This window comes from Myotis myotis, unplaced genomic scaffold (assembly GCF_014108235.1).
Source record: "Myotis myotis isolate mMyoMyo1 unplaced genomic scaffold, mMyoMyo1.p scaffold_m19_p_3, whole genome shotgun sequence".
In the NCBI taxonomy this organism is placed as follows: domain Eukaryota; kingdom Metazoa; phylum Chordata; class Mammalia; order Chiroptera; family Vespertilionidae; genus Myotis; species Myotis myotis.
The window spans coordinates 168,352,787-168,380,602 of record NW_023416335.1 but is presented as its reverse complement, the minus strand read 5'-3'; the positions used below and the strand labels follow the sequence as shown (position 1 = coordinate 168,380,602).

Below are 27,816 nucleotides of genomic sequence, written 5' to 3'. Positions count from 1 at the left end.
CTATCTTCTGTAATAGTTTTTGTTATACAAATTTTATCTCTTCTACAAGCTGAGAGCAATGACAAGAAAGCAAAATGTGGGCATGAAAATGAAATATTACTATAGAAAAAATGCGGACTCAGTAGAAATGATGATGTGGACAAGGAAAATGTTGCTCTGGCATACTACTTGAGGATTAAGTGTCTATGCCTCTGAGATAAATGAATGAACAAAACAGCATACACTTTGTATGAATGTAGCTTACCAACATGTATGTTGTAGATTATACAACTGAAGCCTAAAAAACAGTGAAATGGTGCATAGTTATTTATTGAAGTCTTCAAGTATGAATCTCATACTTCATAGTAATTGTAAATCCACTGCTGTGGCTTTGTCCACTTTGAAATGTTCTTTTTTATTGTTCAACAACAAAAACATGGCACCTTCTCAGAAATAACTATCCTCTTAAAACTGCACCCTTCCATGTACTAATGTTACAATTCTATAAATCACTGAAATTGCAGTAAATGGATTGGTGTTCAGAAGAAACATTTTTGTTTTTAAATTTTTTAAAAAATTTTCATAGCACAGGTGGGTTCTTTTAAAAGACTCCTTCAGAGCACACTGACTTCTGAAAAGGTAGTATATTGCTGTGGTAATCATAAATTCTATTGGAAGATAATAAAAGAATAATCATTCCAGAATTATGGTTTTGAAAAAATAAGAATTTCAACTGTTTCTGTGTAAGCATCCCATAGAATATTTTATTTCATTATCCTCATCTTTATTATGTGTTACTTTAATGGCTAGTTTAATTCTTCTTGTTATTTTCTGAATACTCATGAATGCACTAATTATGTTTTGTCCTGATCATTACTATATATACGTAAATATATATTTACTTCTAACTTAGCTACTTTCAATCATACTATATATCTACTTTTAACATAAGTTATGTTCCTAACACACTTCTGATTAAAATATCATCTATCATACATCTCATATCTTTGTCATTAGAAAAATAAAAGATATCATCTACTAGGTTCTACTGCTATAGACACTGATGACTGACAAGCAAACAAATTCTATGACTCTTTTTCAAAATTTTCTCTCACCTGAAGATATGCTTTTTTATTGACTTTTAAAGAGAGGAAGGGGGGAGGAAGAGAGAGAGAGAGAGAGAGAGAGAGAGAGAGAGAAACATCGATGTGAGAAACATGGATCAGTTGCCTCCTGTACATGCCCTGACTGGGGATTGAGCCAGTAGCCAGGGTATGTGCTCTGACTGGAAACCAAACCGCCACCTTCAATGTATAGCAGTGATGGCGAACCTTTTGATCTCGGCGTGCCAGCATTTTGAAAAACCCTAACTTAACTCTGGTGCCGTGTCACATATAGGAATTTTTTGATATTTGCAACCATAGTAAAACGAAGAGTTATATTTTTGATATTTATTTTATATATTTAAATGCCATTTAACAAAGAAAAATCAACAAAAAAAAGAAAATGAGTTCCCGTGTCACCTCTGACACATGTGTCACAGGTTCGCCATCACTGGTGTATAGGATGATGTTCCAACTAAGTAAGCCATACTGGCCAAGGCAAGTCTATGACTCTTGAAGCTTATGCTCTATAGCAGACAATAAGGAAGGAAACAAATTAATATCTACAAACATTTCAGGGAAATTTATAACCTCTGTGAAGAAAAGTGAAATGGTAAGTGAATAGTGTCAGGGGTAAGATGCTATTTTAAATTGGGAGTCCAGGAGAAGCCATTTTAGAGAAAATCTACATTAAACTTTTTTTTTTTTTTAAAGCAGGCAAAGATGTGGGGGAGAACATTCCAGGCAAAAAGAACAGCACATGAGAAGGGAATAAGTTTGGTGTATTTGAGAAGAGTCAAGGAAGCTACACATCCATATCATATAGGCCTTTGTAAATCATTGTTAGGATTTGGATTTTACTCTGTGGTGCCTGAAAGGAGAAGCTGGTAGGGTCTGTGAGAAAGCCAGGAGAGAGTGCTGTCCTCAAAGCCAAGTGAAGAAAATCGTTTCAAGAGGAAGAAATGATCAACTGGGCCAAATGGCTGAGTCATCAAGCAAAGAGAGTAACAGACCAGTGGGATTGTCAAGTGGAAATGGTTATTAATCCTGGAAGGAGAGCATTCAGGGCAGCAGTGGCACTCAGCTTCACTGGAAGCAGGAAAGCACAGGTAACACGGCTAGAAAATTCTTTTAAAGAGTTTTACTCTAAAAGGGAACAGAAAAATAGGGAATCAGGTGATGTCAAGGAAAGTTACAATTTCTTTGTTTTTGTTTTATTTTTTAACTAGAGTCCCGGTGCACGAAATTCGTGCATGGGTAGGGTTCCTAGGCCTGGCTGGCGATCAGAGCCGATCAGGGTCTTCTGGCTGCGTGCCAAGGCCTTCCTTCGTTCCACACTGCCCCCTGATGGTCAGTGCACATCATAGCAAACGATCAAACTCTGGGTCTCCTGGTCGAACTTTCAAGGGGGCAATTTGCATATTAGGCTTTTATATACATAGATGTGGGTGCTACTCCAGGCTGTTTGCATGCTAATGAGAATGATGCAGTAGGAAAAGAGTATTTATGACGTCAAAGAGAAAGTGGATAGTACAAGGGCAGAGACCTCATGTAGGTGAGAGGGAATGAGATGCAAGTTACAATGGAGGGTTTAATTTTTGATAGGAAAAATAAAACTTCATTCAGTGAAACAGGAGGGAGGGAAAGCAGCAGATAAAGACGAAAGTGAGAGTTATCCGGTATAACTCCTGGGGCAGAAGTGAGGTATTTCTGTTTTCTCAGTTAAATAAGAACAACCATCAACAGAAAAATGAAGAGAAAGGAAGTGCTATATAAGGTTTGAGGAGACTGGAAAAGGTATGCAATGGTTGTATCAGACAGTTGCAGGGGAAAGTTACTAAGGAAATAATACAGGAATGCTGGACAATGCCGACGGCCCTATAAAATGGCCCCCAATGATCCTCAGCATTTAATATTTAGGCTCCTATATAATCCCCTCCCCCAGAAGGTGGCTAGACTTATTGAGTCACTTCTAACAAACAAAATGTAGGAACAGTGATGACATGTCACATCTGAGGTTAAGTTATAAAAAAGCTGTGGCTTCCATCTTGTGCACTTGCTCTCTCCTGAATTGTTTACTCCAGGGGAAGGAAGCCAGCTGCTGTGTCTGGAGGCAGCCCCATGGAGAGGCTCATGTGCTAAGGAAACAAGGCATGCCAATAGCCACATGCGTGACCTCAGAAAGAGATTCCCATTACCTCCAATCCCCCCCAGACAGGTCTTCAAGATGAGACCATGGACTGGCCAACCACTTAACTGTAACCTCATGAGAAGCCCCAAACCAGAGGCTTACATCTAAGCTGCTGTGAGATAATTTTTGTTGTTTTCAGCTGCTAAGTTTGGGGGGTAATTTGTTATGCATCAATAGACAACAAATATAGCCCACTTGATATTAGTGGTCATACATTTTAAAAAATAGTGAGTGCAGTTACAAATGTAAAGTAAGATAGCAGAGTTATGTGGTTTTCTACTCATATGTGAAAGGATGTGCAAGGATACCAAGCAGAATGACACACAGATTACCCCTAGAGGAGAAGTGGAAGGGATGGGGGAATGGGGGTGAACTAAAGATGCATTTTCAGCTTTCATGTATATGTTTCTGTATAATTTATTTATAATCAGCTTATATTCATCCTTTTTGTGTGTAATCGAAAATAAAAAAGGAAGGCTTCTTTCTCATAATATACTACAGAATACAGGCAAAATAGTTTATCGGGGAAGAGCCAAATCACAGTTTGATCTGCTCTGGCCCTTGGAATTCTCTACGGGGCTGGAAGTACTTACTCTGGAACATTAACAAGGGCAAGGGAAAGCCCTGAGACCAAAGTTAAACGGTTATATGCAGATGCCAGGCTTTAGCCCCTGGTAAGGTGTTAGTATTCCCATTCCTACGTAAAAATCCAGATGGCTCCTCTGCTCAAGGTCCAGAGCTCTGTGGCTGCTGGCAAAGCATGCTGGGAGCTTTGGCATCTATCACCCAAGTCTGTTTCACTTTTCTCTGTGTGAAAACCTTTAGAGGCACAGGGATAAAAGACATCGTATCATTTAGGTGTCAACTACTGTTAAGTTAGCTTCGCCAAGGCTTTCATTGACTTTGTCATTTTAGCCACATTATTCTCTCAAGCTGTTACTCCATGAAAGTGTAAATACAAATGGAGAAAATGACTTTTTGAGATCTTTTTTATTCTCCATTCCTGTGACTACATTTGATGGCAAATCCTTCCAGTGTGGGTGGTTTCCCTGGCAATTATTCACTGGGCTCTGCCTGCTGTTTAAAAACTGTGCCCCTTGACAAGGGTACAGACAAGCAGAGTTGTTTGTCAATTCACTGAAATGAATTCAAAATTAATGGTAAGTTTTCTATATATAGAAAACCCTGATTTGCAAATAGACCGAACAGCAGAACAACCGAACCACCAGTAGCTGTGACATGCACTGACCACCAGGGGGCGCATGCGGAACATGTGGGCGTCGACAGGAGGTGGCAGAGCCCGGAACTTGATGGGCATCAGCCATGAAAGGATGGTGGAGGAGGTAAGTGGGGGCACCAGACCAAGGCGAGCACTGGTTGCTGTCATTGGGGCAAGCCTCTGGTGGTTACTGAAAATTCTTTGTTCCCATGCACCACCTGCTGCCGGTGTCCAGCACTGGTCCCGATCGCCCCTGCAGGCATCTCCACCTCCCCCTGCTCCTGAGGGGCGACTGGAGCAGCAGCTACCACTCACACTTGCTGATGGCACCAGCCCTGCTTGCACCCGCTGCTGGTGCCAGCCCCTTTTGCTCTGCTCTGTCAGCGGGTGTGAGCAGGGCCAGCACCCTTACTGCGTGGGAGCAGCAGTGGTGTGAGTGGGGTTGCTGGCAGACAGGGGACTGGGGGCCGCTGTGAGAGGGGCCGGGTGGGGGCATGAAGGATGGGCCGAGACCCGCCCCTATGTCCACCACAGCCTTGTGGCCCACAGTTCCTTTCAAGGTGCATGAATTCATGCACTGGGCCCCTAGTCTATATATATATAAATGCTTAAGTGACTATTCGACCATTCAACTGGTAGCTATGACATGCACTGACCACCAGGGGGCAGAAGCTCAATGCACAGGCATGGAAACATGGAACAAACTGATGAATCTGAGAGGGAAGGGGGAAAGGGGGAGAGTGGGAAGGGATTAACCAAAGATCTTATATACATACTACAGGCTTGGTGCACAGATTTGTGCACCAGTGGGGTCCCTCGGCCTGGTCTGTGCCCTCTAACAATCCAAGACCCTCAGGGGATGTTGGCCTGCCAGTTTCAGCCTGATCCCCGCAGGCCAGGCCGAGGGACCCCATCAGTACACAAATTTGTGCACTGGGCCTCTAGTTGAGTATAATCTGGTTGACTTTCTACTCCTATTAGACTAAAATCCTCTTTCAAGCAGGAATCATATCTTCTGTATTCAACATGAAACATTCACTAAACATCTCTTACTTTGCCAGGCAAGTGATATGTTATCATGTCCTATGTATATTATATTTGGCTATATCATTATCATATCCCTATTACCCCCTTTTTTCTCTCTATGCTGCTTTCCCCATCTATTTTTCAAGCTTTTCTTGGGGGTCCTATTTTGGGGGGCAATTCCAAAATGTATCTGATATTATGGGCTTATTCATTCTAAAACACACTCAATGGTTGCAAATATCCATAAATAATTGGTTTAGCGTCATAAATTTTAATAATCTAAAAACTGATTATCATAGTTAGCAAGCAAAAGTTAGATTTTAACATGTTTCCAATCACTGCCGTATAAGCACACAACAAAAATCACCAACTTAAACATTAGGTCAATGGCAACTACCTACACCTTACTGCAAATTCCTCAGGTTCAAGAGGAGTTTTAAACTCTAGGTCCTCTCCTGAACTGACCTTCACATGACTCTCCACTGGGGGAAAACATTCCATTGTCATGGTAGCCGTCTCTGCACTCACAGTGGTACCATCCAGGCAGGTTAATGCAATTGGCCCGGCTGTCACACTGAACAAAGCCATCCGAGCACTCATCAATGTCTGTGTGGAAAGAAAAAAAAGGGGCTGTTATACACTTGCTGCTTTTATCTCAAAGAAACAAAGATATTCTATTAACATTTTAGCACCAGCAAATCCTAAAAACCGAGGACACATAAGATTGTGAAAGTCCACTTTGTTATTGGAAGCTGTACAGAAAAATTGTAGTGGTATTAGTAGAGGAAAAACATCTAGACAGCTTCTCTGTTGCAAAAGTCATCCTGCTGTAGAAAATGGAAAGAAATGATCTGTAATGGTCATTAGTGCTGCTCACCAAGTATTTCCAGCTCTTCTGGACACAAGCTAGGATTGCCCCGGGACTTCCTAAAGCTAATTAGGGAGTGACATCTGTCCCTGCTACGCAGAGCCTTGGAGATGCAGTGTGTGAGTCACATGTATATTTTTCCCATCACAATGACCAGCAATGTTCCGATCAGCCACAGTTCCCTAGTGAGGATGATGTGGGGCACCTTCCTTCTCTATTTGAAATGGACATACAGTATAAGCAAGAAATCCACCTGTTTGCACTAAGCCATTAAGATTTTAGGGTCTTTTATTACTATTGGCATACCCTATTACAACCTCATCATCAACATATGGCTATAGCATTCATGCATCAATATCCTTCAAATTTCTGTCACTATGTAATGGGTTTCCCATATATTAGCTTATTCAACCCTCAAAAAATATCTTGCCAAGTATATAGCATATCAGACAAATGAAACAAAATGAGGTAAAACAATTATATGTGATTTAATGAAGATCACCTATATGTTCACGGCTGCCTGCAAGTAGACACAGACTAAAATTGGCAAAATTCCCAACACAAAGAAAGGTATGCATCTTGAGTCTCATATATTTCCTCCAGTGGTTTATTAATATTTCCAAATATTAGGAGCCCTTTATTCTCCTGGTTCTATTTGCTAAATAATGGGAACACCCAACCCCATCCAAGTCTCTTCCTTTGATCATAGAGGGAAAATTCCTAGAGTTGACTTACAGAATGTCCCTTTCCTCTCAAATATCTCTGGGTTCTGGGTGCTTTGGGGTTGACTCGGACCCTAAGTGATCTGATGGCACTGCACCACTGTACTAGTAGCTGTGAAAATATTCACATGCACTCCTCTCCCATCTTCTAGCCTTGTGTTGTGACTGAAGACTCTGACTGCCAAGGTAGAATAGCATTTTCTTCTATGCTTCCCACACCTGCGTCACAGTTCCTGATGCAGTGACCACCACGACGATGTCCCTCGTGTTGAAGGGAAATCCAACTGCTATTTAGAGTCCTGCACCCCAGACGGTCCACTCCAGCTCAGCACAAACTATTTCCTTCCTAGTCCAGTCTCTAACTCCAAATTCTTGGAAGTATATGTTCCTTTCATTTTCTTTTCCTATGTTCAATTTTGAAAGAGACAATTTAAAAAAATATATTTTATTGATTTTTTACAGAGAGGAAGGGAGCGGGATAGAGAGTTAGAAACATCGATGAGAGAGAAACATCTACCAGCTGCCTCCTGCACACCCCCTATTGAGGATGTGCCCACAACCAAGGTACATGCCCTTGACCGGAATCTAACCAGGGACCCTTCAGTCCATAGGCAGATGCTCTATCCACTGAGCCAAACCGATTAGGGCAAAAGAGACAATTTTTTAAAAATAAATGAATAAAGTTGTGTGTGTGTTTTTTTTTAAGCGAAATAAGTCAACATTCATTTAGTTCTGATAAGCCCAGAGTCCCCACACTAAAACAAGGCACAAACTATTCTCTTAGATTCGATAATAGGCCAAAAAATAGATATCTTATATTATTGCAAAAGTTTAACATTATTTCTGAACTATGGATGTTTTGTCTCTGTGGTTCCTCTTCTGAAGAATCAGTTCTTCAAGGCAGTTGTTCCCACCGTCCAAGTAATTCCTAGTGAGCAAATTAGCTAACCATTGACTTCCTGACACATGTGGATTGCTTCCACTTACTAAGGCCTCATAGGTTTTATGAAACAGCCTATTTGTATCTCAAAGGCCTCCCTAACTGATGAACCTCTGATTATAAATGGGACCAACATCCTTTGCTCATTCAGCTTTACATGGTCTTTTCTTCTAACGCAAATGATGCAGAAAATTGATTATGTCATTTCTTAAGTGCATGGACAAAAGAAAACAGGTTGGGATTTAAGCTTTAGAAGTGAGTTTCTTGGAAGAAGGCCAGAAGGGGTATGTTTAGAATATCTCATTTTAGAACAATTTGGTCATTAGTGTTGGTGATTTGGAAGTAGCTGTTAATGGAAGAGAGCTTTCTCCACTGAAGCAACTCTTGCATCTATATTTAGTCCTTTAATTTATCCCCATTTTCTTGCCTGAACACAGTTGCAGAGTTACCTCAGATCCCATCACACACACACACACACACACACACACACACACACACATATATATATTCAATTTATTTTTTCTCATCACTCTTTTCAAACACAATTCCTACTCCTATACTGCCTCATCTCCAACTTCTTCAACTTCTTTTTATTTACAATACTAGATGCCCGGTGCACAAATTCATGCATGGGTGGGCTCCCTCAGCCTGGCCAGTGATCGAGGCTCATTGGGGCCATCTTGCCTAATCCCAATCGGGGCCGATGGGGGCCAGCCGGTCGGGGAGGGTCTATGGGAGGATTCCAGGGCATGTCCAACCCTCTCACCCAGTCCCAATTGGCCGGACTCCAGCAGCAATTTAACCTACTGGTCGGAGCATCTACCCCATGGTGGTCAGTGTGTGTCATAGCGACTGGTTGAGCGGTCAAGCGGTTGAGCGGTAGACCAAACGGTCAACCGATGGGTTGAACACTTAGCATATTATGCTTTTATTACATAGGACTAGAGGTCCGGTGTACAAAATTTGTGCACTCAGGGGAAGAGTCCCTCAGCCTGGCCTATGCCCTCTTGCAGTCTGGGACCCCTCGAGGGATGTCCACCTGCTGGCTTAGGCCCGCTCCCTGGGGGATCAGGCCCAAGCTGGCAGACAGACATCCCTCTGGCAGCCCGGCAGCCCTCAGGGGATGTCCACTTGCCAGTGGGGAGCAGGCCTAAGCTGCAGTTGGACATCCTAAGCGCTGCTGAGGAGGTGGGAGAGGCTCCCACTACCACCGCTGTACTGGCAGCCATCAGCCTGACTTGTGGCTGAACAGAGCTCCCCCTTTGGGAGTGCACTGACCAGCAGGGAGAAGTTCCTGCATTGAGCGTCTGCCCCTTGGTGGTCAGTGTGTGTCATAGTGACCAGTCATTCCCAGTCGTTCTGCTGTTAGGGCCAATTTGCATATTACTCTTTTATTATATAGGATAGAGGCCTGGTGCATGGGTAGGGGCCGGCTGGTTTGCCCCAAAGGGTGTCCCGGATCAGGGTAGAGGTTCCGCTGGGGTGCCTGGCCAGCCTGGGTGAGGGGCTGATGGCTGTTTGCAGGCTGGTCAAGCCCCCCCCCCCGGTGGGGACCCTCACCCCATGGAGGTTTGGCTAGCCTGGGTGAGGGGCTGATGGCTGTTTTCAGGCTGGCCACATCCCCTTTAGGGTGGGGGGTCACCCCTGGGGTGCCTGGCCAGTCTGGGTGAGGGGCTGAGGAGCGTTTTCAGGCTGGCCAAGCCCCCCGGTGATGCAAGCTCCCAGCCTCTCATTTTTTTCTTTTTTTTATTTATTCTGGGGTTTATTTACCTTCTATGATTGAAACTTTGTTGCCTTCAGTGGAGCTCAGAGCCGGCTCCTGCTCGCTCCAACTCCGTTGCCACGACTGGCTGAAAGCAGGTATCTGGGGTTTATTTACCTTCTATAATTGAAACTTTGTTGCCTTCAGTGGAGCTCAGAGCTGGCTGGGAAGCTTGGCTTCCTCCATCACTGGGGCAACCAAGCCTCCTGCTCGTTTCAGCTCCGTGGCTGCCAGCCGCCATCTTTGTTGGGTTAATTTGCATATAGTTGCTCTGATTGACTTGTGGGCGTGGCTTAAGGCATAGCAAAGGTATGGTCAATTTGCATGTTTGTCTTTTATTAGATTAGACAGCAACCTTCCTTGATCTATAAATATGCTCATTAAAAATGAATAGAAATGTTTTGCATTATATTACTCAGTATTTTGAAGACTGAGGATACAACATTTATGGGCCATATGTACTTTCATATACAGTTTGAGTATTATTTAGAAGATGAATACATAAATGTATGCATCACTTGTTAATTTACTATTCACTATTTACTGCATGCCAATTATGGGCCAAGTACTTAGTGGTGGGGAAACAACATGCACAAACCAGAAGTAATTTCTGCCCTCACTAGGTTTACTATCTATCTAAATTATCCTTATTTTTTTTTTTAATTAAATTTATAAAAATCTGAATTTACATTCATGTAGCACAGTGTTTCCCAACATAGTCTATATCTATCACCATTGGTATAGTATTAGGTGATAATAAGCAAATCCTTTATTTTAATGGCTACATATTTATATCTCTGAATTATTTCCATATAGCAAGTGATACTAATAGTACACTAGCAAAATTTAAATTTAAAAAGGGAGAGGGATTACAGAAAGATTATTAAATAAATATTGGCATATGAATATGACAAAAATTATGAAGGGATATACAAGTGACTGGAGTTTAGAAAATGGCAAGATATGGAACACTTATTCACATTTCGGAAAAATTTTCTGAGTAATTCTTTTTTTTTTAAATATATTGTATTGATTTTTCACAGAGAGGAAGGGAGAGGGATAGAGAGTTAGAAACATCGATGAGAGAGAAACATCAATCAGCTGCCTCCTGCACACTCCCTACTGGGTATGTGCCCGCAACCAAGGTACATGCCCTTGGTCAGAATCGAACCCGGGACCCTTGAGTCCGCAGGCCGACGCTCTATCCACTAAGCCAAACCGGTTAGGGCCTGAGTAAGTCTTTAGGTAGTGAAAGGCCTTAATTTATTTAAAATATGACTCAATTTACAAAATATACAAGGATATTGTATAGGATAGACTTGTTAACTATACATGTGTTATAGTTCAAATTATATACTTGCTATCATATAGGATAGTAAAGAAAAACTAGAAAAATATATTTGCTTCATTTTATACTTTCATGTTCCTGATCATTTTGATTTCTTTATGCAAACTTTCGACCTTGGTAAAAGACCATTTAAAATGAAAGTTTGCTTGAATTGCCAAAGCACACACTTCTCACCAGAAGGCAAGTTTTTTTGGCTCATGGATCTTTTTGAAGTCAGAGATAAAACAAACAACCTCATCTGCAAATTATTTGATGTACTTAGTTGCTCAGTAAGTATTTAGCAAGTGAAGACTTGCAATCTGATCCACAATTTAAGATTTCAGTATTTTTTCCCACACACAAATGTGGATATTACTGAGTTATAACTATGGATGCAGACATACGCTTTACATATTGTGTAATAACAGCAAACAGTAGAATTTTTTTTGAAGATTTTATTTTTGGGGGTACTTTCTTTAGGTCAGGTAAAACCAAAATTTCTATTTGAGATAAATATACAGAGAACAACAGACCTAGGAGAGAAAATCATTATTTTATTCCACATATGAACTATCAACTTTGAACATATTACTTTCAAAACTGAATAAAAGTATTCAAAAAGAGAATACAAGAGTGTATAAGCTCAGATGACTCAGTCTATATTATAAGGATCTAAATTTTGTACTCTGTAGGCACATTACATAAACAACTAAAAATAAGTTTTATGAAAAACTATAATTTCATTACATATTATATCTTAGAGAGGAACTAGTTCCCACTTCCTGAGGGGCAATTAGAACATTTCCAGTAGCTATATTTAGAACAGCCAGCTAGTGATGATATTAAGATGCTGTCCCAAAGCACAGAGAACCTAAAATCCAAAAGATATTTAGCCATCCAGCAACAGCCATCAATAGCAGTCAGACTCCAGGGATCAGAATAGACTTAGGTAATAAAATTGGAAGGCACTGTTGAGGATAGATTTTCTAGAAAGCACATATGTTTTGAGGCGATCGTCCAAAACAAACCAACAAGCAGAAAAACAAGAAGGGAAAGGGTGTGAACACAGAGAAGCTCACACATTTCCGAGTCTTGCTTCCTTTGTTTCCCTCTGGTGTGGGGATGAATACCTGCTACAGTGGCACCCAAACTGGTGGTTTCAGAGGGAGCTACTGAAAATGGCTTTTGCCATAGCATTTAAAGGCTCACTTTAGAAAATGACAAAATATTTCTTTGTAAAATTAAATGCAGTTATAAAATGAGGTATGTGAGTGATAATCTCTCATGCATAAGTGATTTGTATTGTAACAACATAATTAAGGACAATAAAAAGTGTGCAAATACCTAGAAATAGCCATACCTAAACTAGACCCTAATCACTAGTTTATCCTGCACCCCTTTAAAGCTAAGAGAAACTGATTAGTTGCTACTCTATATGAATGAAAAGAAAATCCAATTTTTTCAAGTGAGCACATTATTTTTAATGGCAAAGTCAAATAATAAGTGCCATCTTTCATACTGTTTATTATTAATAAAAACCTGGCATCATTTCTCATAAAAATAGTACTTGAACTATTTACATAACTATCCTATGCCCTGGTAGTTAAATTACATTGATGAACAGCAGGCAAGTAAACATCCTCAAAACAAATTAATCAACTTTTAATTACCCACATGTGGATTATTTGCTTTCTAGATTATCTGTAGCATTTTTTTTTAATCACAAGGTCATTTCCCTCTCTCATTTGTTCAGCTTGTGGGGTATCTGCTTTCAAGATTTAGATAGATGTGAGTGCTCAAGGAATGCAAACTCATTTGAGCATTATAGTATTTGTAATAACTATAGAAGATTTAGAAATAAAATACTGTCCAAAATTTTATAAGACTGATTTCTTAAATGAGCATTTTGAAAATAAAATATTCTCAACATATGTAAAGAAATATTTAAAATCATGATATACTCTTCACAAGTGGGGTAATGACATTGTAGATTTAGTGAAAATTTTCATTACTTTGTAGTTCATAATTAGGAAATTATTGACTGATCCTTAAAAAAGCACAATATAATGTCATCATTACAGCATTTAGTCCTCCTAATAACCATATTCTTATCACTATGTTTTAGATAAAGAAGGGTGAGAGCAAACACACTGTCCAAGGTCACACAATAGACCAGAACTCTTTCAAATCCAAGTGCAGGCCTCTTTCTCCCACACTAGGCTGCCTCTCAAAACCAACACTTGGCCAATCAGAAACAGCTAATGCTTTGAGATATCTCAGTGTATACCTTAAAGTGAGTGAAGTCCAGCTCTTCGGCTTGTTAGCTGTGTAACACTGACTATTTTACTAAACCGTCTGAGTTTTCTGTTTCTGAACTACAAATAATCCTTCTTTCTCTCTCAACAGTTTGCTGTTAACTGCTTCTGTTAGCTGTCCAAGGCCTCATAGAAGTGATACCTGGCTCATAACAGGCATTTCATATGTGTAAATTCCACCTCCACATCTAAAATAACCCTTCAGAGTATACAAAACATGTTCACTTGTCAGTTGGTTATTTGAAAAGGAGCAGAGGTAAATGCAGTTTTACAGGTTGGGTTCAGGCCAGAGAATATCTTTTCTTCTGTGGACAATTGGGAGCTACTGAAGAGTTAAAGGTAGAGTGACGTGGTGTAGGTACAGTTTGGGAAAAACAGGCAGTGCCTACATGTTGAACAGACAGGACTGGGCAAGACTAGAGGCAGTCTCATAACCTTATGAGCTGTTTTTCATTCTTTAAGAAAAAAATAATAATGATTTTAATTAGGGGGGGGTGGAAATAGGGATAAAGAAGTATGTGGGTTTCCTTTTTTTAATGCTTATCTTAAACTAGAGGCCTGGTGCATGAAATTCATGCACTGGGGGCGGGGGGCAGTTTCCCTCAGCCCAGCCTGCACTCTCTCCAATCTGGGACCCATTGGGGGATGTTTGACTGATGGTTTAGGCCTGATCCCATTGGGCAGTCGGACATCCCTCTCACAATTCGGGACTGCTGGCTCCCAACCACTCGCCAGCCTGATCACCCCCTAACCATTCCCCTGCCGGCCTGATCGATGCCTAACTGTTCCCCTGCCGGCCCGATTGCCCCTAACTGTCCCCCCATGCTGGCCATCTTGTGGCAGCCATCTTTGACCACATGGGGGCGACCATCTTTGTGTGAGGGCGTGGTAGTCAATTAGCATATTCCCTCCTTATTGGCTGTGTGCACTTTGCGACAGTGTGAGGGTCAATTAGCATAGTCCCTCTTTATTAGATAGGATTGGTATACAAGGCTCTTTCACGTCCCCTGCATTGACATCACCCCAGTCAGGTTTACAGTCCACATGTCTCGGTACATACCATACAGAGGAAAAAAGATAAAGAGAACCTGATTTTTATGTGTGGTTTCTGGAGTATTATCATTTTTTTTTCCCTTGAGAGTCTTTGCATATGGAGTCCCTATTGCCTAGAATGTTCTTCTTTTTTTCTCATCCCCTCACCCAGTTAACTATTTCTCTTCTGACTGTGTCTCATACTTCAATTAATTTCCTTGAGAAAGCCTTTCTGACTCAAAGGCTATGTTAGATCTCCTATTGCCCATTGTTTTTTGTACTTTCCCCCATGAGTTCATTGTATTTTGCCTTAACAACAACTATCACAAGATATTTTTTGTTCTAAACTTGCAAATAGTACACTGACTTAATTAGAAAAACTTCAATTCTAGAGAAAGTCCTCCTTATCTTTCTTCCTCCCTTTCAAAAGTACCTTGAGTCTGGGCTTTTTGTCTATCAATTTGTGAATTTCTCACCAGTAAAATAAACAAACAAACAAAAAAAAATAGGGGAGGAGAAGGTCTGCATTGATTCTATAAATTGATTTTGGGAGAACTGACATCTTTACATTAATCCATACACATGATATATTTCCCCTTTCTCTAATGATTTTATAGTTTTATATTATAGACTTTATTGGTATCTGAAAGGATGTGTTATGCATATTTTGTCCATATTTATTTCTAAAAAAATTTTTGCCTTCATTTTTTTAAACCAACTTTATGAGGTATTGTTGACAAAATTATAAAGTGTATATTTAAAGTGTATAATGTGATGATTTTATTTATGGATATGTTGTGAAAGGATTCCCCCACTGATTTAATTAACACATTTATCACCTCACATGTTTATCCTTTTTGGAGTGGGAGGAGGATGCTGAGAACATTTAAGTTCTACTCTTTAGTAAACTTCAATTATACAATACAGTGCTATCAACTTTAGTCACCATGCTATACATTAGATCCTCAGACCTAAATCCAACTTTACTGAGGTAGAATTTATATACAAAAACATCACAACAATTTCATGAGTTTTCACATGCAACCACTCCCATAACTAATATATAAAACATTTGCTTCACCCCCAAAGTTCCTAAATATTACAACAGTTTGAAAATATTAATTTGGATAGTAACTTAATGCTTGTCATTTTGAGTAAGCTGCATACGTGCCAAGGCTACTTCTGAATTTTTTTAAACCACACCTTGAGAACACCTCGCAAAGTATTTAATACATTGTTACAGATTCATACACGCTTGCTGAATGAATGAGTGATATTTCTGTAATATCCAGTAACTAAGTGGCAACCCCACCTTTGCGATCAGCTGGGTCAGAGGGGGGATGCAGGCAGGTGTCAGCTTGAAAGCATTCACTGAGCTGCAGTAACAAGGTGGTACGATGACACTTCTCAACCTACTTCAAAAATTTATGTCAAAATGTTGACTAAATATTAAGTGGAGGAGAATGTGCTCGTTGCATATAGGTGTATATACATATTTTAACAGGAAGAGCACAAGGCTTCTGATTAAAAACATTTGAAAATCTCTTCTTCCTCCCAATCTTATAAACATGCTGTCAAAATAACAAAGTTTAGGCAAACACAGATAAAAGGAAATCACCACCAGCTGGGAAAGTAAATTCAATACATATTTGTCTTTTCTTAGAAAATGGGATATAGGTCAGAGCCAAGGAAGCCACAGCCCAGTCAGCCGTGGGCAAACTACGGCCCACGGGCCGGATCCAGCCCGTTTGAAATGAATAAAACTAAAAAAAAAAAAGACCGTACCCTTTTATGTAATGATGTTTACTTTGAATTTATATTAGTTCACACAAACACTCCATCCATGCTTTTGTTCCGGCCCTCCGGTCCAGTTTAAGAACCCATTGTGGCCCTCGAGTCAAAAAGTTTGCCCACCCCTGGATATGGAGAGATGTGGTCCTACAGCTGATGAGGGCAGTAGTCTGCCTTGAAGGAATCTGAAGCTACTTGAAATAATACCTTAAACAATAAAGAATTTAAAAAATGATAACAAACATGAGTTTAGAAGGAATAAGTAAATATATATGTCATATAAAATAAAACTGCTTGCCCTGACCGGTTTGGCTCAGTGGATAGAGCGTCAGCCTGCGGACTCAAGGGTCCCGGGTTCAATTCCGGTCAAGGGCATGTACCTTGGCTGCTGGCACATCCCCAGTAGGGGGTGTGCAGGAGGCAGCTGATCAATGTTTCTAACTCTCTATCCCTCTCCTTCCTCTCTGTAAAAAATCAATAAAATATATTTAAAAAATAAATAAATAAAATAAAACTGCTTGTTATAATAACATTTTATGATTTTATTTAGATTTCTTTGTATACCTTTTCATAAAGATCTGAGGGCGGATTTTTGTCTTTATTTTAAAGATAAGACTATTAAATCAAAGTATTTAATAACACTTAAAACATACCAAGCAGGGCTGCTGAGACCTGGAGCTGAGAGTAGCTGGGTGAATTACAAGTCTAGTGATGAACAATCAACCCACCCACCTCCTCCCACCTGGAGCAGACTGCCTCAAGATAGCAATCACCCCTGAGGCCAGAGTGAATGGTTCCTTTGTAAAAAATAAGTAAATACAACATCTGAAGGAAACTAAGGCAGCTGGTGTTGTCATCCTTTGGAACAAAGCCCCCTGCATTTCAGCATGTAGAGATCTCAGAGTGTAAATAACTGGCTCCCTTTCAGTTCCCCTATTGTAAGTCTGCCAGTCAATAAACTTTACCTCATTATCAAAGCTCAAAGTCAGTGTTTCTATTTCATCACTCTTGAAAGATTAATGTGAAATCAAAAAACAAGAAATACTTGGGAAAAGTTTATAACAATATAAGAGAATAACCAAGATACACCATCAGAAAAACTAATCTCAAAGGAAATAGAAAAAATTCACAAAACAGAACTTAAAATATTTCTTATTAATATCTTCAAGTAGATTTGAGAGATTATTTCATCCATAAAAAGGACAGTGCTATGAAAAGAGATAATTAGAGAGTTAGAAGCAGTTCTTGGAAATTAAAAATGTGATAGCTAGAAATTTCTAAATGCAACATAAGGCCTGGAAGAGCAAGTAGAAATAGTATCTTCAAAAGTATAACATGGAAAATAGATGAAGTGTGATACAGTAAGAGCAAAGACATCAACCCCAAAGTATTAGCTTCTGACTAAAGACAAATTTCATACCAAGAAAAGAGAAAATCAATGGAAGGAAAATATCTTTTAAAATAATAATAATTGAAGAACTTTCCATAGAACTGTAGTTTTTGGATTTAAAGGCCCCAGCAAAGTCTCCCAATAATAGTGACATGACAGTCAATACGCAGTGAAGGCTTTCTATGTGGCAGCCACTGTTCTCTGTGATTTACCTACATACACTCATTTAGTGCTGACAGCAGTCTCATGAGGAAGGAAATATTATCACTCTCCCCATTTTAAAGAGGAAGAAATATAGACACTGGGAGTTTAAGTAATTCTCCTTAAGGGTATTGAGGGGCAAAACTGGCATTTGAACACAGACACCCTAGGTACATAGGTCAAACCCTGGCCCCATACACAACACTGTCTCACAAATGAATGAAACAAAAACCCACATCTAAACACACACTGTGAAATTTCACAATAAGAATAAAATACAAATCTGAATAACTTCCAGAAGGGAAATAACAGCCAAGCATCATTTTTCTCACTTGCAGCACTGCATGCTATAAGACAGTGAAGCAATGATTTTGACCCTAGAATTCTATACTCAGCATAACTGTCTGAAGGCAGAATAAATATATTTAATATATAATTCCACAGAAAACTTATGCACATTTTAGGCACCATTTTAAAAAACGATTTACTGATGATACAGTCCAGTAAAATAAAGGACTACATCAGTAGTTCACCACTCCTTGAAAAACTTTTCTCACTTTGCAAAGAAACACCACTTTCTCAGTTCTCCTCTTACCACAATGGCCTCTATATTTTGATCTTCTTTCCATATCTTAACTTTACAATCTCCAAAAGTTTGGGTTCCCTAGAGATCTATTCTCAGATATCTTGTTTTCTATCTACTAACTTTTTTGTGATTTTATCCAGGACTAGGTCTTTAAACACCTAAACATCATCAATACCTATAGTGGATTCAGTTGTGTTCCCTCAAAATTCATGTCTGCTTGGACTCAGAATGTGACCATATTTAGCAATAGGTTTTTTTTGCAGATATAATTAAGAATCTCAGTATGTATTCTTTAGGCAGGCCCTAAATCCAATGATTGGGGTCGTTATAAGTAAAGTGCAGAGTGAACCACAAAGAAAGTCAACATGGAGACAGAGGCAGAGATTGGAATTACATAGTCACAAGCTAGAGAATGTCTGGGGCCACCAGAAACTGGGAGAGGCAAGGAGAGATTTGTCCTGGAGCCTTCAGAGGGAGCATGGCCTGACAATACCATGGATTTTGGACTTACAGCCTCCACAACTATGACATCACAAATCTTTTTTTTTTTTTTTTTACTTTTTAAAAATTTTTTAAATTTATTTTCTTTATTGATTAAGGTATTACATATGTGTCCTTATCCCCCCATTGCCCCTCCACCACCCACCACTCATGCCCTCACCTCTCTGGTGTCTGTATCCATTGGTTAGGCTTATATGCATGCATACAAGTCCTTTGATTAATCTCTCCCCCTAACCCCCACCCTCCCCTACTTCCCATGATCTCACTCATTTGTGGAATATAATGAACAACATAAACTGATAAACAAAAAGAGATCCAGAGACAGAGAAGCATCGATCAGACGGAGATCATAAATTCTTATTTTAAGTTACCCAGTTTGTGGGACCCTCTTTATAGCAGCTTGAGGAAAATAATACATTAACGCATTCAAATTTTCAACCAGATGCCTATTTTCTCTTCCAGACCTGCATATTCCATTTCTCACTCCATCTTTCCACTCAGATACCAAACAACTCTTTCTTGAACCTTCCCTATCTCAGAAAATGGTAGTACCATCAATTTTTAGGCAAAACTGTAGCTTTATTTTTATTATTTATTTATTTATTTATTTATTTATTTATTTTTTAAAATAAATTTTATTGATTTTTTACAGAGAGGAAGGGAGAGAGATAGAGAGTCAGAAACATCGATGAGAGAGAAACATCGACCAGCCGCCTCCTGCACATCCCCCACTGGGGATGTGCCCGCAACCCAGGTACATGCCCTTGACCGGAATCGAACCTGGGACCTTTCAGTCCGCAGGCCGACGCTCTATCCACTGAGCCAAACCGGTTTTGGCTGTAGCTTTATTTTTAATTCCTCTCTTTCACTCATATCTCTTTACCAAATCTATCAACAAACCCTATTGGCAATGGCTTCAAACCATATCCAGAATCAAATTATCACTTCCAACTCTCTTCATGCTTGCCAGTGCAGTCCATGTCACCCTCATCTCTCACTTGAGTTATTATAACAGCCTAATGAATATCCCTGGTTCCATTTTCTCTTCCTATATTTAGTTCATTCTGATTTCATAGCAGCCAGGTGATTCTTTTAAAACATATGTCAGAGGTTTGTGCCATACCTCTGCCCTGATTCTATCTCCCACTCAGGAAGGATGTTAGGAGGGAAACAGATTGGGGAAAAGTTGTAGGGCACATACACTATTATCAACCATTTGCTATTTCTAAGTCTGGGGACTACATTTCCCAGAAGCCATTTCTCTGTCTGATTCTGTGTTAGAGTTCATCAATGAGAGGAACTCCTGAAATTCACTAGAAAGAAGCAGAGAAGAAGCCATTGTTCTTAGGAAGTCATGGCAGTCGGTGTCAGTGGTTCACTCCTGGGAGCTCTGGCTTCTTTACCAGTTCTCAGGTGGCAGTCTGAAGTGATTCTTGAATGTTTTCCAAATCCTCTGGCTGTGGCCTTACAGACCTCACTCCTCCAACCCCTCCCACATCTGTAAATGCTAATTCCTAGATAAAGCTCCTTATTCCCATACTACTTATATAGTGGCTGTTTTCCTGATTGAATGCAGACTGGTACAGAAGTCTATAGACTGAAGAAGAAAATGAAGAGGTTTTTTTTAAAATAATAAATGCATGATGAAGTATTAAAGGAAAAATATTATCAACTAGAGTCCTGATGCACGAAATTCATGCAAGGGACTCCCCCTCCTACCCCCTGCCACCACTGTGCCCACCTCTGCCTCGGACCCTGCCCTCCATGACAGCTGGGGGCCTCTGCCACCTCTGCCTCAGCCCCCGCTCACCACGGTGGCCAGGGGGCCTCTGCTGCCTCTGCCACCTCTGGCCCCTGCCACTGCAGCTTCATCTGAAAGGTTGTCTGTCCTAATTAGCAAATTACGTTTTTATTATTATAGACTACAGGCCCAGTGCATGAAATTTGTGCACAGGAAGGAGGGGTCCCTCAGCCCAGCCTGCACCCTCTGGCAATCAGGGCCCCTCAGGGGACATCCCTCTTACAATCTGGGACTGCTGGCTCCTAACTGCTAGCCTGCCTGCATGACTGCCCCTAATTGCCTCTGCCTGCCTGCCTGCCTGCCTGCCTACCATTGCCCCTAACTGCTCTCCTGTCTGCCTGATTGCCCCTAACCACCTCTGCCTCAGCCCCCACACCTAGGACCCAGGCTTCCCTCCTCTGGCCGGCCGCAAGCACCCGGGACCCTGGGTGGCTTCACCTGGGCCCCGGCTTTGTCAGGAAGGGTCTGGAATGACATCCAGAAGAGGTCTGGCCTATCCAGTCTAATTAGCATATTACACTTTTATTATTATAGATTAGAAACTTCAAGAAAAAACAAAATAAAATATTTTAAAGATAAGAAATACTATAGCCCCATTGCCTCTTGATGTATAGTTAATGGGCTGCTCAGTTGGTTGGAGCCTCTCCAGGTGCTTGAGGGTTGCAGGTTCTGACTGGGCTGCAGGAAGCAACTAATGAGGCATGATTGGGTGGACCAGTGGGTCAATGTTTCTCTCTCTCAATCTCAATCTCTCTCTTCCTTCCTTCCTCTCAAAAATCATTATGTTATATATATGTACACAGGATGGGACAAAATAGATTTACAGTTATGAATATGCAAAAGAGTTTATTATTGTATTATTATTTATTAATTATTATATTATTTTTCCATAAGAACAACTGCCCCACCATGTATACTATTATCTCTCTGGTAAACAATATTTACATGGTCACAATAACATAAACTGCTGGAAGCCGGTCCATCCTTGCTGCTTGACACAGTCGCTGCAGGGAAGAAACATCTGCACAGCATATGTTTCAAGGGACCTGGCATACTGTTCTTAATATGTTTTCTCCCCTTCTTAGCACTATGTGTTCTAACCAGGGCTACCTCCCCGAGAAAGGTTGTTTCCCCAGGTGGGGATTTTTCCCTGGAGTTAGGGATTAACAGGACTAAGGAAGGGAATAAATCAGTAAAACCCCTTAAGTAAGTGCCAGGCGGGTAATCACCTTAACTACGAACAATCACGCTTAAGCTACATAATGTTTACTTAGGATAATCTCCTTCAGTTACTTCCTTGTAGCTTAACAGAACAGTAGAGTAGTGACCTTGGAATGGAGATAACAAACTAGCCCTAACCTTTGGAATAGAATGGATAGGATTAAAATCAACAGAACTAGATGGAGATGGGATTTTTGGCAAAGGTCAGATAAGAAACTATGGACATGAAACAAGGAACTGTAGAAGGTCAAGGGAGGACCCAAAACATACCATGATGTGACTATAGAGACATGCTTATAGGATCAAATGGTATAAATACACTGAACGCTGTTTCCGTGTCCTTCCTTCTTTGCCAACTCCGTCCTCACCTTTGGGAACCCCTGGACCACTGGGGCTGGACCCCGGCAATAAACAATATGAATTTTCAAATTTTAGGTCCAACTGATAGAGGGCATGGGGTATTTCATTATGGTTACTGAAAAGAATATATCTGTCAATTCTGAAATACAAAAAGACAGAAGACAGAAGTTTGGAAAGGGAAATTGGGAAAAAGCAGAAGACAGGTTGGTAAATGGAGGTGACTGACTGGCAGGACCAATTTCTTCATTTTACATAGTGAGGAATCAAGAAAAACTATCTATAGTAGATAAAACAAAAAATGAAGGTGAAAATATATATTGCTAAAGACTGAAAAGGTAACTTATGTTAGAATGAATGGGAGGGTAGTGATATAAAGGAGGTAAACTCTCACCTATCATAGCATATTTTAGAGTGATAATGTCTAAAATTGACCAATTAAAGCATAGTATAATCATATTAGAATAATTGAAAGTGGTCCCTCTTAGCACCTAGTCTCAGCTGGAGTTTCATGAGAGAATTAAGTCCTGATGTCCTAAGGCATGCTGTGCAAGTCATGAATTAACTTCTCTCCTGTAAAGCTGGTATGGTACTAGCCATGTGAGAAATAAGTCTCTCAGGTCATTTTCTGGTTTTGTAGTTCAGATGAGGAACTCATAAAGGCTGCTAGAAACTGATCAGAAAGTATCAGGGGACTATTGCTTTTCATTCCAAGTTCTATGGTGTTTGATATTTTTTAACCATATGTCTCTTTTCTTTCATACACATAAAGACATTTTAAAAAAACATTCAGAAGTTTCATTTTAGAAATGTTGAGTATAATAGGACAGCAATTATGCTAGTTGTGATGTCTAGATGAAAAGAAAAATGAGATGGGAGTTCTGGAAAAAGATCAAAACTTGTCCAGCTGGCATGGCTCAGTGGTTGAGCGTCAACCTATGAACCAGGAGGTCATGGTTCAAATCTTGGTCAGGGCACATGCCCTTGCGGGCTTGATTCCCAGTGTGGGGCATGCAGGAGGCAGATGATCAATGATTCTCTCTCATCACTGATGTTTCTCTCTCTTTCCCTGTCCCTTCCTCTTTAAAATCAATAAAAATATACTTTAAAAACATATTTTAAAAAAACTGGAGATATTAGGGTCTCAATCAGAATTGATACTACAAGATGCTACTAAAATTGGAACAGGTTGGATGAAACTACTAAAGTCGAGATTATAGAGAGCCAAGAAAGAATCAAGGAAGAGGGACTGCAGGAGAAACTGTTGGCAGGGAGGTGGGAAACCAAGAGCGAAGAGAGGGCTGTCAATGATGTTAAGGAGAATTTCTAATAACCGCTTGATTTATAGTTAAGAATAAATGCTTCTAGTTTAACATAGAATTGAAAGTCCCTCTGATGTCTGAGCAACAAGTTGAACCAAGCATTTAATAAAATGAAATTTTGGAAACCTCTTAAAACTTAAACATCTTTGCAGCTTCTTCATTTTTTACAAGGTAGCTAAGGCATTGGATATGAGACAATATATTTTTACTTATTCATTTAACAAGTGCATATCAAATGTCTATCATCAAAAATACAGCAGACATTATGTAGATATACACAAGAGCTCACAGTCTAATAAAAAGACACAGCATTAGCACAAATAACTCAGATACAAGGTAGATATCATGAGGCCTGTAGGAATAGTACCGATGAAGAAATAGGTGAATTCAGAAAAAAGACATTATCTCATTCTGGAACTCTGATAAAGGGAAACTAGGCCACTAAAGTAAAACACCGTCAGCAGAAACTTTCAGATATATTCCTTGCAAATACTAGCCAATTACTTACAACATTTATTCACTTATTTCATTGTACTCAAGTACCTACTGTAAAGATAGGCATGCTTTTTTCCTATAATAGATGATATTATAATTAGGCTCCCACAATAACCTGAGTATGAAGCATCTGCTGGCTCTACACTAATAAGTAGACTGCTCTTAATCAGGGCAAAAATAGGAAGTCTGATTCTTGTGCTTCTGAGCCACTTTCTAACAGTGAGGATTCGATTGTCTACTTGATCTACCTCGATTACTTCCAGAAGGACAAGAAAGAAGCTGATCTAGTAGGAATAAGAGGGCTAGATTGTCTTTGTGTAATAATTAACTGCACGCTTTCTAATTATTAAGATAGCACTAATTGTTAATACGCATTTTGCTGAGCTCACTTACTGATTATTCAGGAAAATTTGCTTTGAATGTCATTCCAGGACTGATAATATGACAATCAAAATAGTTCTTCTGTATTTATTTGCAAGCTAACTGACAAACTTACATCAGTGAGGGAAGGTGGGCTCACTGATGCCAATAAACAAGTAAGTAGAATAGTACGGTTTCCATATATCTGAATAAGAAATCACCTGATGGGGCTCTGAGTGGTCCTAACCATGAAAGGTACCGAAGGACAGCTTCTTCTGGCTTTCAGCGAGTGTCAGAGCTCTGACAGGCTCTCTACTTCCAAACCATTTTATTATAATAACTGCTTCCATCTCTGCTGAAACATCCATTAGCTTGATTCAGGTTTATCAGCCTCTAATAAAACATCACATCTCTCCCACATAGATAATTGAAAGGAAAAAATGCCAAAAAGAAAAAAGAGTTGGGCAAATCTTAACTCCTTCCAATTATAATCAAGTAAACCAGCTGATAGGTTTCTTAAAGACAGGTTTGCTCTTTTATGGAGCTTTAAAAACCTCTTAACCACACTGACTGATGGCAACTTGTTTGATCCTGTCAATATGAGGTCACTTAATCAAACTTCTTCCAGACTAACTATATTTTTTATTTCCTTTAACAACCTATTTCTTCATGATCAATCATATCAACTGTACAACCCAATTTTGTCACTAAGGCAAAACCAAATGCTAGATCAAAGGGTTTCCAATCCTGAGTGCCTGATCTTACGGACGTAAAGTAAAAATACACTGCCTAATTCTGTACTTGGGCAGTGTATTTTTAAAAATAAAAAAATATATATCCTTTAGTCCATATTTTTATGAGTACCTGATATAATGGAGTAGAAAGGAGGAAAGTAACTGACATTTGTTTGGCTAAGTGCCAGGTATTTTATCGATCTTTTGTATCTAGTTTCCATTACATCATTATTTACTCTCTCTCTCCTCTTTATATTTAAACTAGAGGCCTGATGCACGAAATTTGTGCAAGAGTAGGCCTTCCTTCCTCCCAGCTGCCGGCACCTGCTTCCTTCTGACACAGGGGACCTGGGAGCCGGGCTCCCCTCTAGCTGCTGGCAGGCACCTGGGACCCGGGCTTCCCTCGCAGCCCTGGCTTCGTCTGGAAGGACATCTGGTCTAATTAGCATATTATGCTTTTATTACTATAGATAGTGATCAAAGAAATGAGATGAAGGGACCCAAAAGAAAAATAATCTCTATATGAACAGAGCCACCACGAGCTACTTGTAGTTTTTTGTGGAAGCACGCGGTCCCCAGGTACTCATCCTGCCGCTGCTCAGAGGCAGGAGCCAACGTGATAAAGGGGGTTGGTAAGAAGTTTGCCCTGCTAGTAATCTCAGTGCATTAGTCAACAACGGAGGCATTTGGAAGCCTAATTTTATCCATACTAGCTCATTTTTAAGCTGCTCAAGCAAAGAAAATGATCTAAATGCAGTGATGAGGAAGTGATTGAATTATGGTTAATGGATAAAAATGGAATGCTATACAGCTTATTAAAATGATGTTTCTGAAAATTAATGACATGGAAAACACATGATAAAATGTCATATAAAAAGAAGCAGAATTAAAATTATGGGTAAAATATTCTAGTATGTAAATATGTATTTACATGTTGAATAAGATAGCAGTTAGCTCCAATTTTTAATACTGCAGATTATTTTTATTTTGCACATTTCTTCATTTTATAAATCTTGTTAAATTAAATATACTTTGCTTTTATAGTTTAAAAAGATTTACACAAAAATATGGAGTGCATAAATAAAACCAGGATGGATAAAAAGAGTAGCTCATAGGCACCCCTCACGCAAGTGAATGTCTCAGGAAGCTGGTCAAGGCCATCTGGTCTCCCTCCCACTGCATCCCCCTCCACAGATCACAGATCCTATGCTCCAGACAAGTACTGCCCCCTCCTTCCCCACATGTGACCTGGACTCTCTTGCCTCCAAGCTTTTGACTATAAGGCTCCTTTTCTCTTGAGCACATGTTCCTTCCCTTGGCTCATCAAAGTCTTTCCAGATCTTATTTGTCCAGATGCCATTCCAGTTTTCTGGGTTCCAGTTCTCCTGCTGCATTTGATGTTGAACTTATCATAGTTAGCTCAGTGCCTGTTGGCCTTGCCCACCACCCATATTTATTGAGATATAATTGACATATTACATTGTGTAATTTTAAAGTATATACTGTGCTGATTTAATACACTTATATAGAATGTCCCAAAAAATGTATACACATTTTAACAGTTGATAACTCAAATTTGAAAATTAGATGTATTTTAATAAATACTGCCTTTATAATTATTCAAATTGTGTGTACATTTTTTTGGGACACCCTATACATTGCAATATGATTACCACCATAGCATTAGCTTTTGGCCTATTTTGGCTTTCAATATGCCTTCCTCACTAAGTTTAAGCATGTCTAGCTTTTGATTTAAAATGAGATACTTTTCCTTTCACTTGAACATGTAGAGGCCATTTCAGGCTCATTAACTGACCTAATTTCAATCTTGCTGTGTCTCAGGGAATAGGGAGGCCCAAGGACAGGGAGAGATGGGAGAATGGCTGTCAGTGGAGCAGACAGCACACACACACCATTTATCAGTTAAGTTTGCCCCTGTCTTATATGGCATGGCTCATGGCACCCCAAACCAATTGAAACAGTAACATTAAAGATCACTGATCACTGGTGACTATAACAAATATAATAATAATGAAAAAGTCTGAAATATTGTGAGAATTACCAAAATGCCGTACAGAGACATGAAGTCAGAAAATGCTGTTGAGAAAAGGGCGCTGATATACTTGCTCAATGAAGGGTTGCCACCAATCTTCAATTTGTAAAACCACAATGTCCGTGAAATGCAATAAAATGAGGTATGCCTGTGGACCACATCCTCTTTATCCGTTCACCCACTGATGGACACTTAGGTGGGTTCCAAATGAGAGCTCTCAGAGAGCCAGAGTCTTACATTGTCGTCTTTAAGTCCCTCTGTTCCTAGGAAACAGTCTGGTTACGGTCGCCCTCAGAAATATCTGTTGAACTCGGGAGCATTCATCCTTAACAAAGAGGTCTGATTCTTGAGTGGGAAGCATTTGGATTCACATATGAGTGTTTCAGAGCAATTGAAAGAACATTCATAAAATGAACTTATTTAAGCAATTGTATTTCTTCCAAGAAAATAATTCTGTAGTGGATTTCAGAACATAAGTTTTGGTCTTTTAAACTTTAGCTCACAGTGACTAGCACAAAAC

The 27,816-nt window shown here is 39.8% G+C and overlaps 1 protein-coding gene across 3 annotated transcripts in view; it reads right to left on the bottom strand.

The window, feature by feature from the left end:
* NELL2 (neural EGFL like 2) overlaps window positions 1-27,816 on the bottom strand; it is a 364,677-nt gene that overhangs the window by 17,652 nt on the left and 319,209 nt on the right. For all 3 annotated transcript variants that reach the window (XM_036301575.1, XM_036301574.1, XM_036301573.1), the window contains exon 17: window positions 5,984-6,124. In XM_036301575.1, coding sequence (XP_036157468.1) covers window positions 5,984-6,124 — 141 coding nt within the window. The remainder of the gene's footprint in view (window positions 1-5,983; window positions 6,125-27,816) is intronic.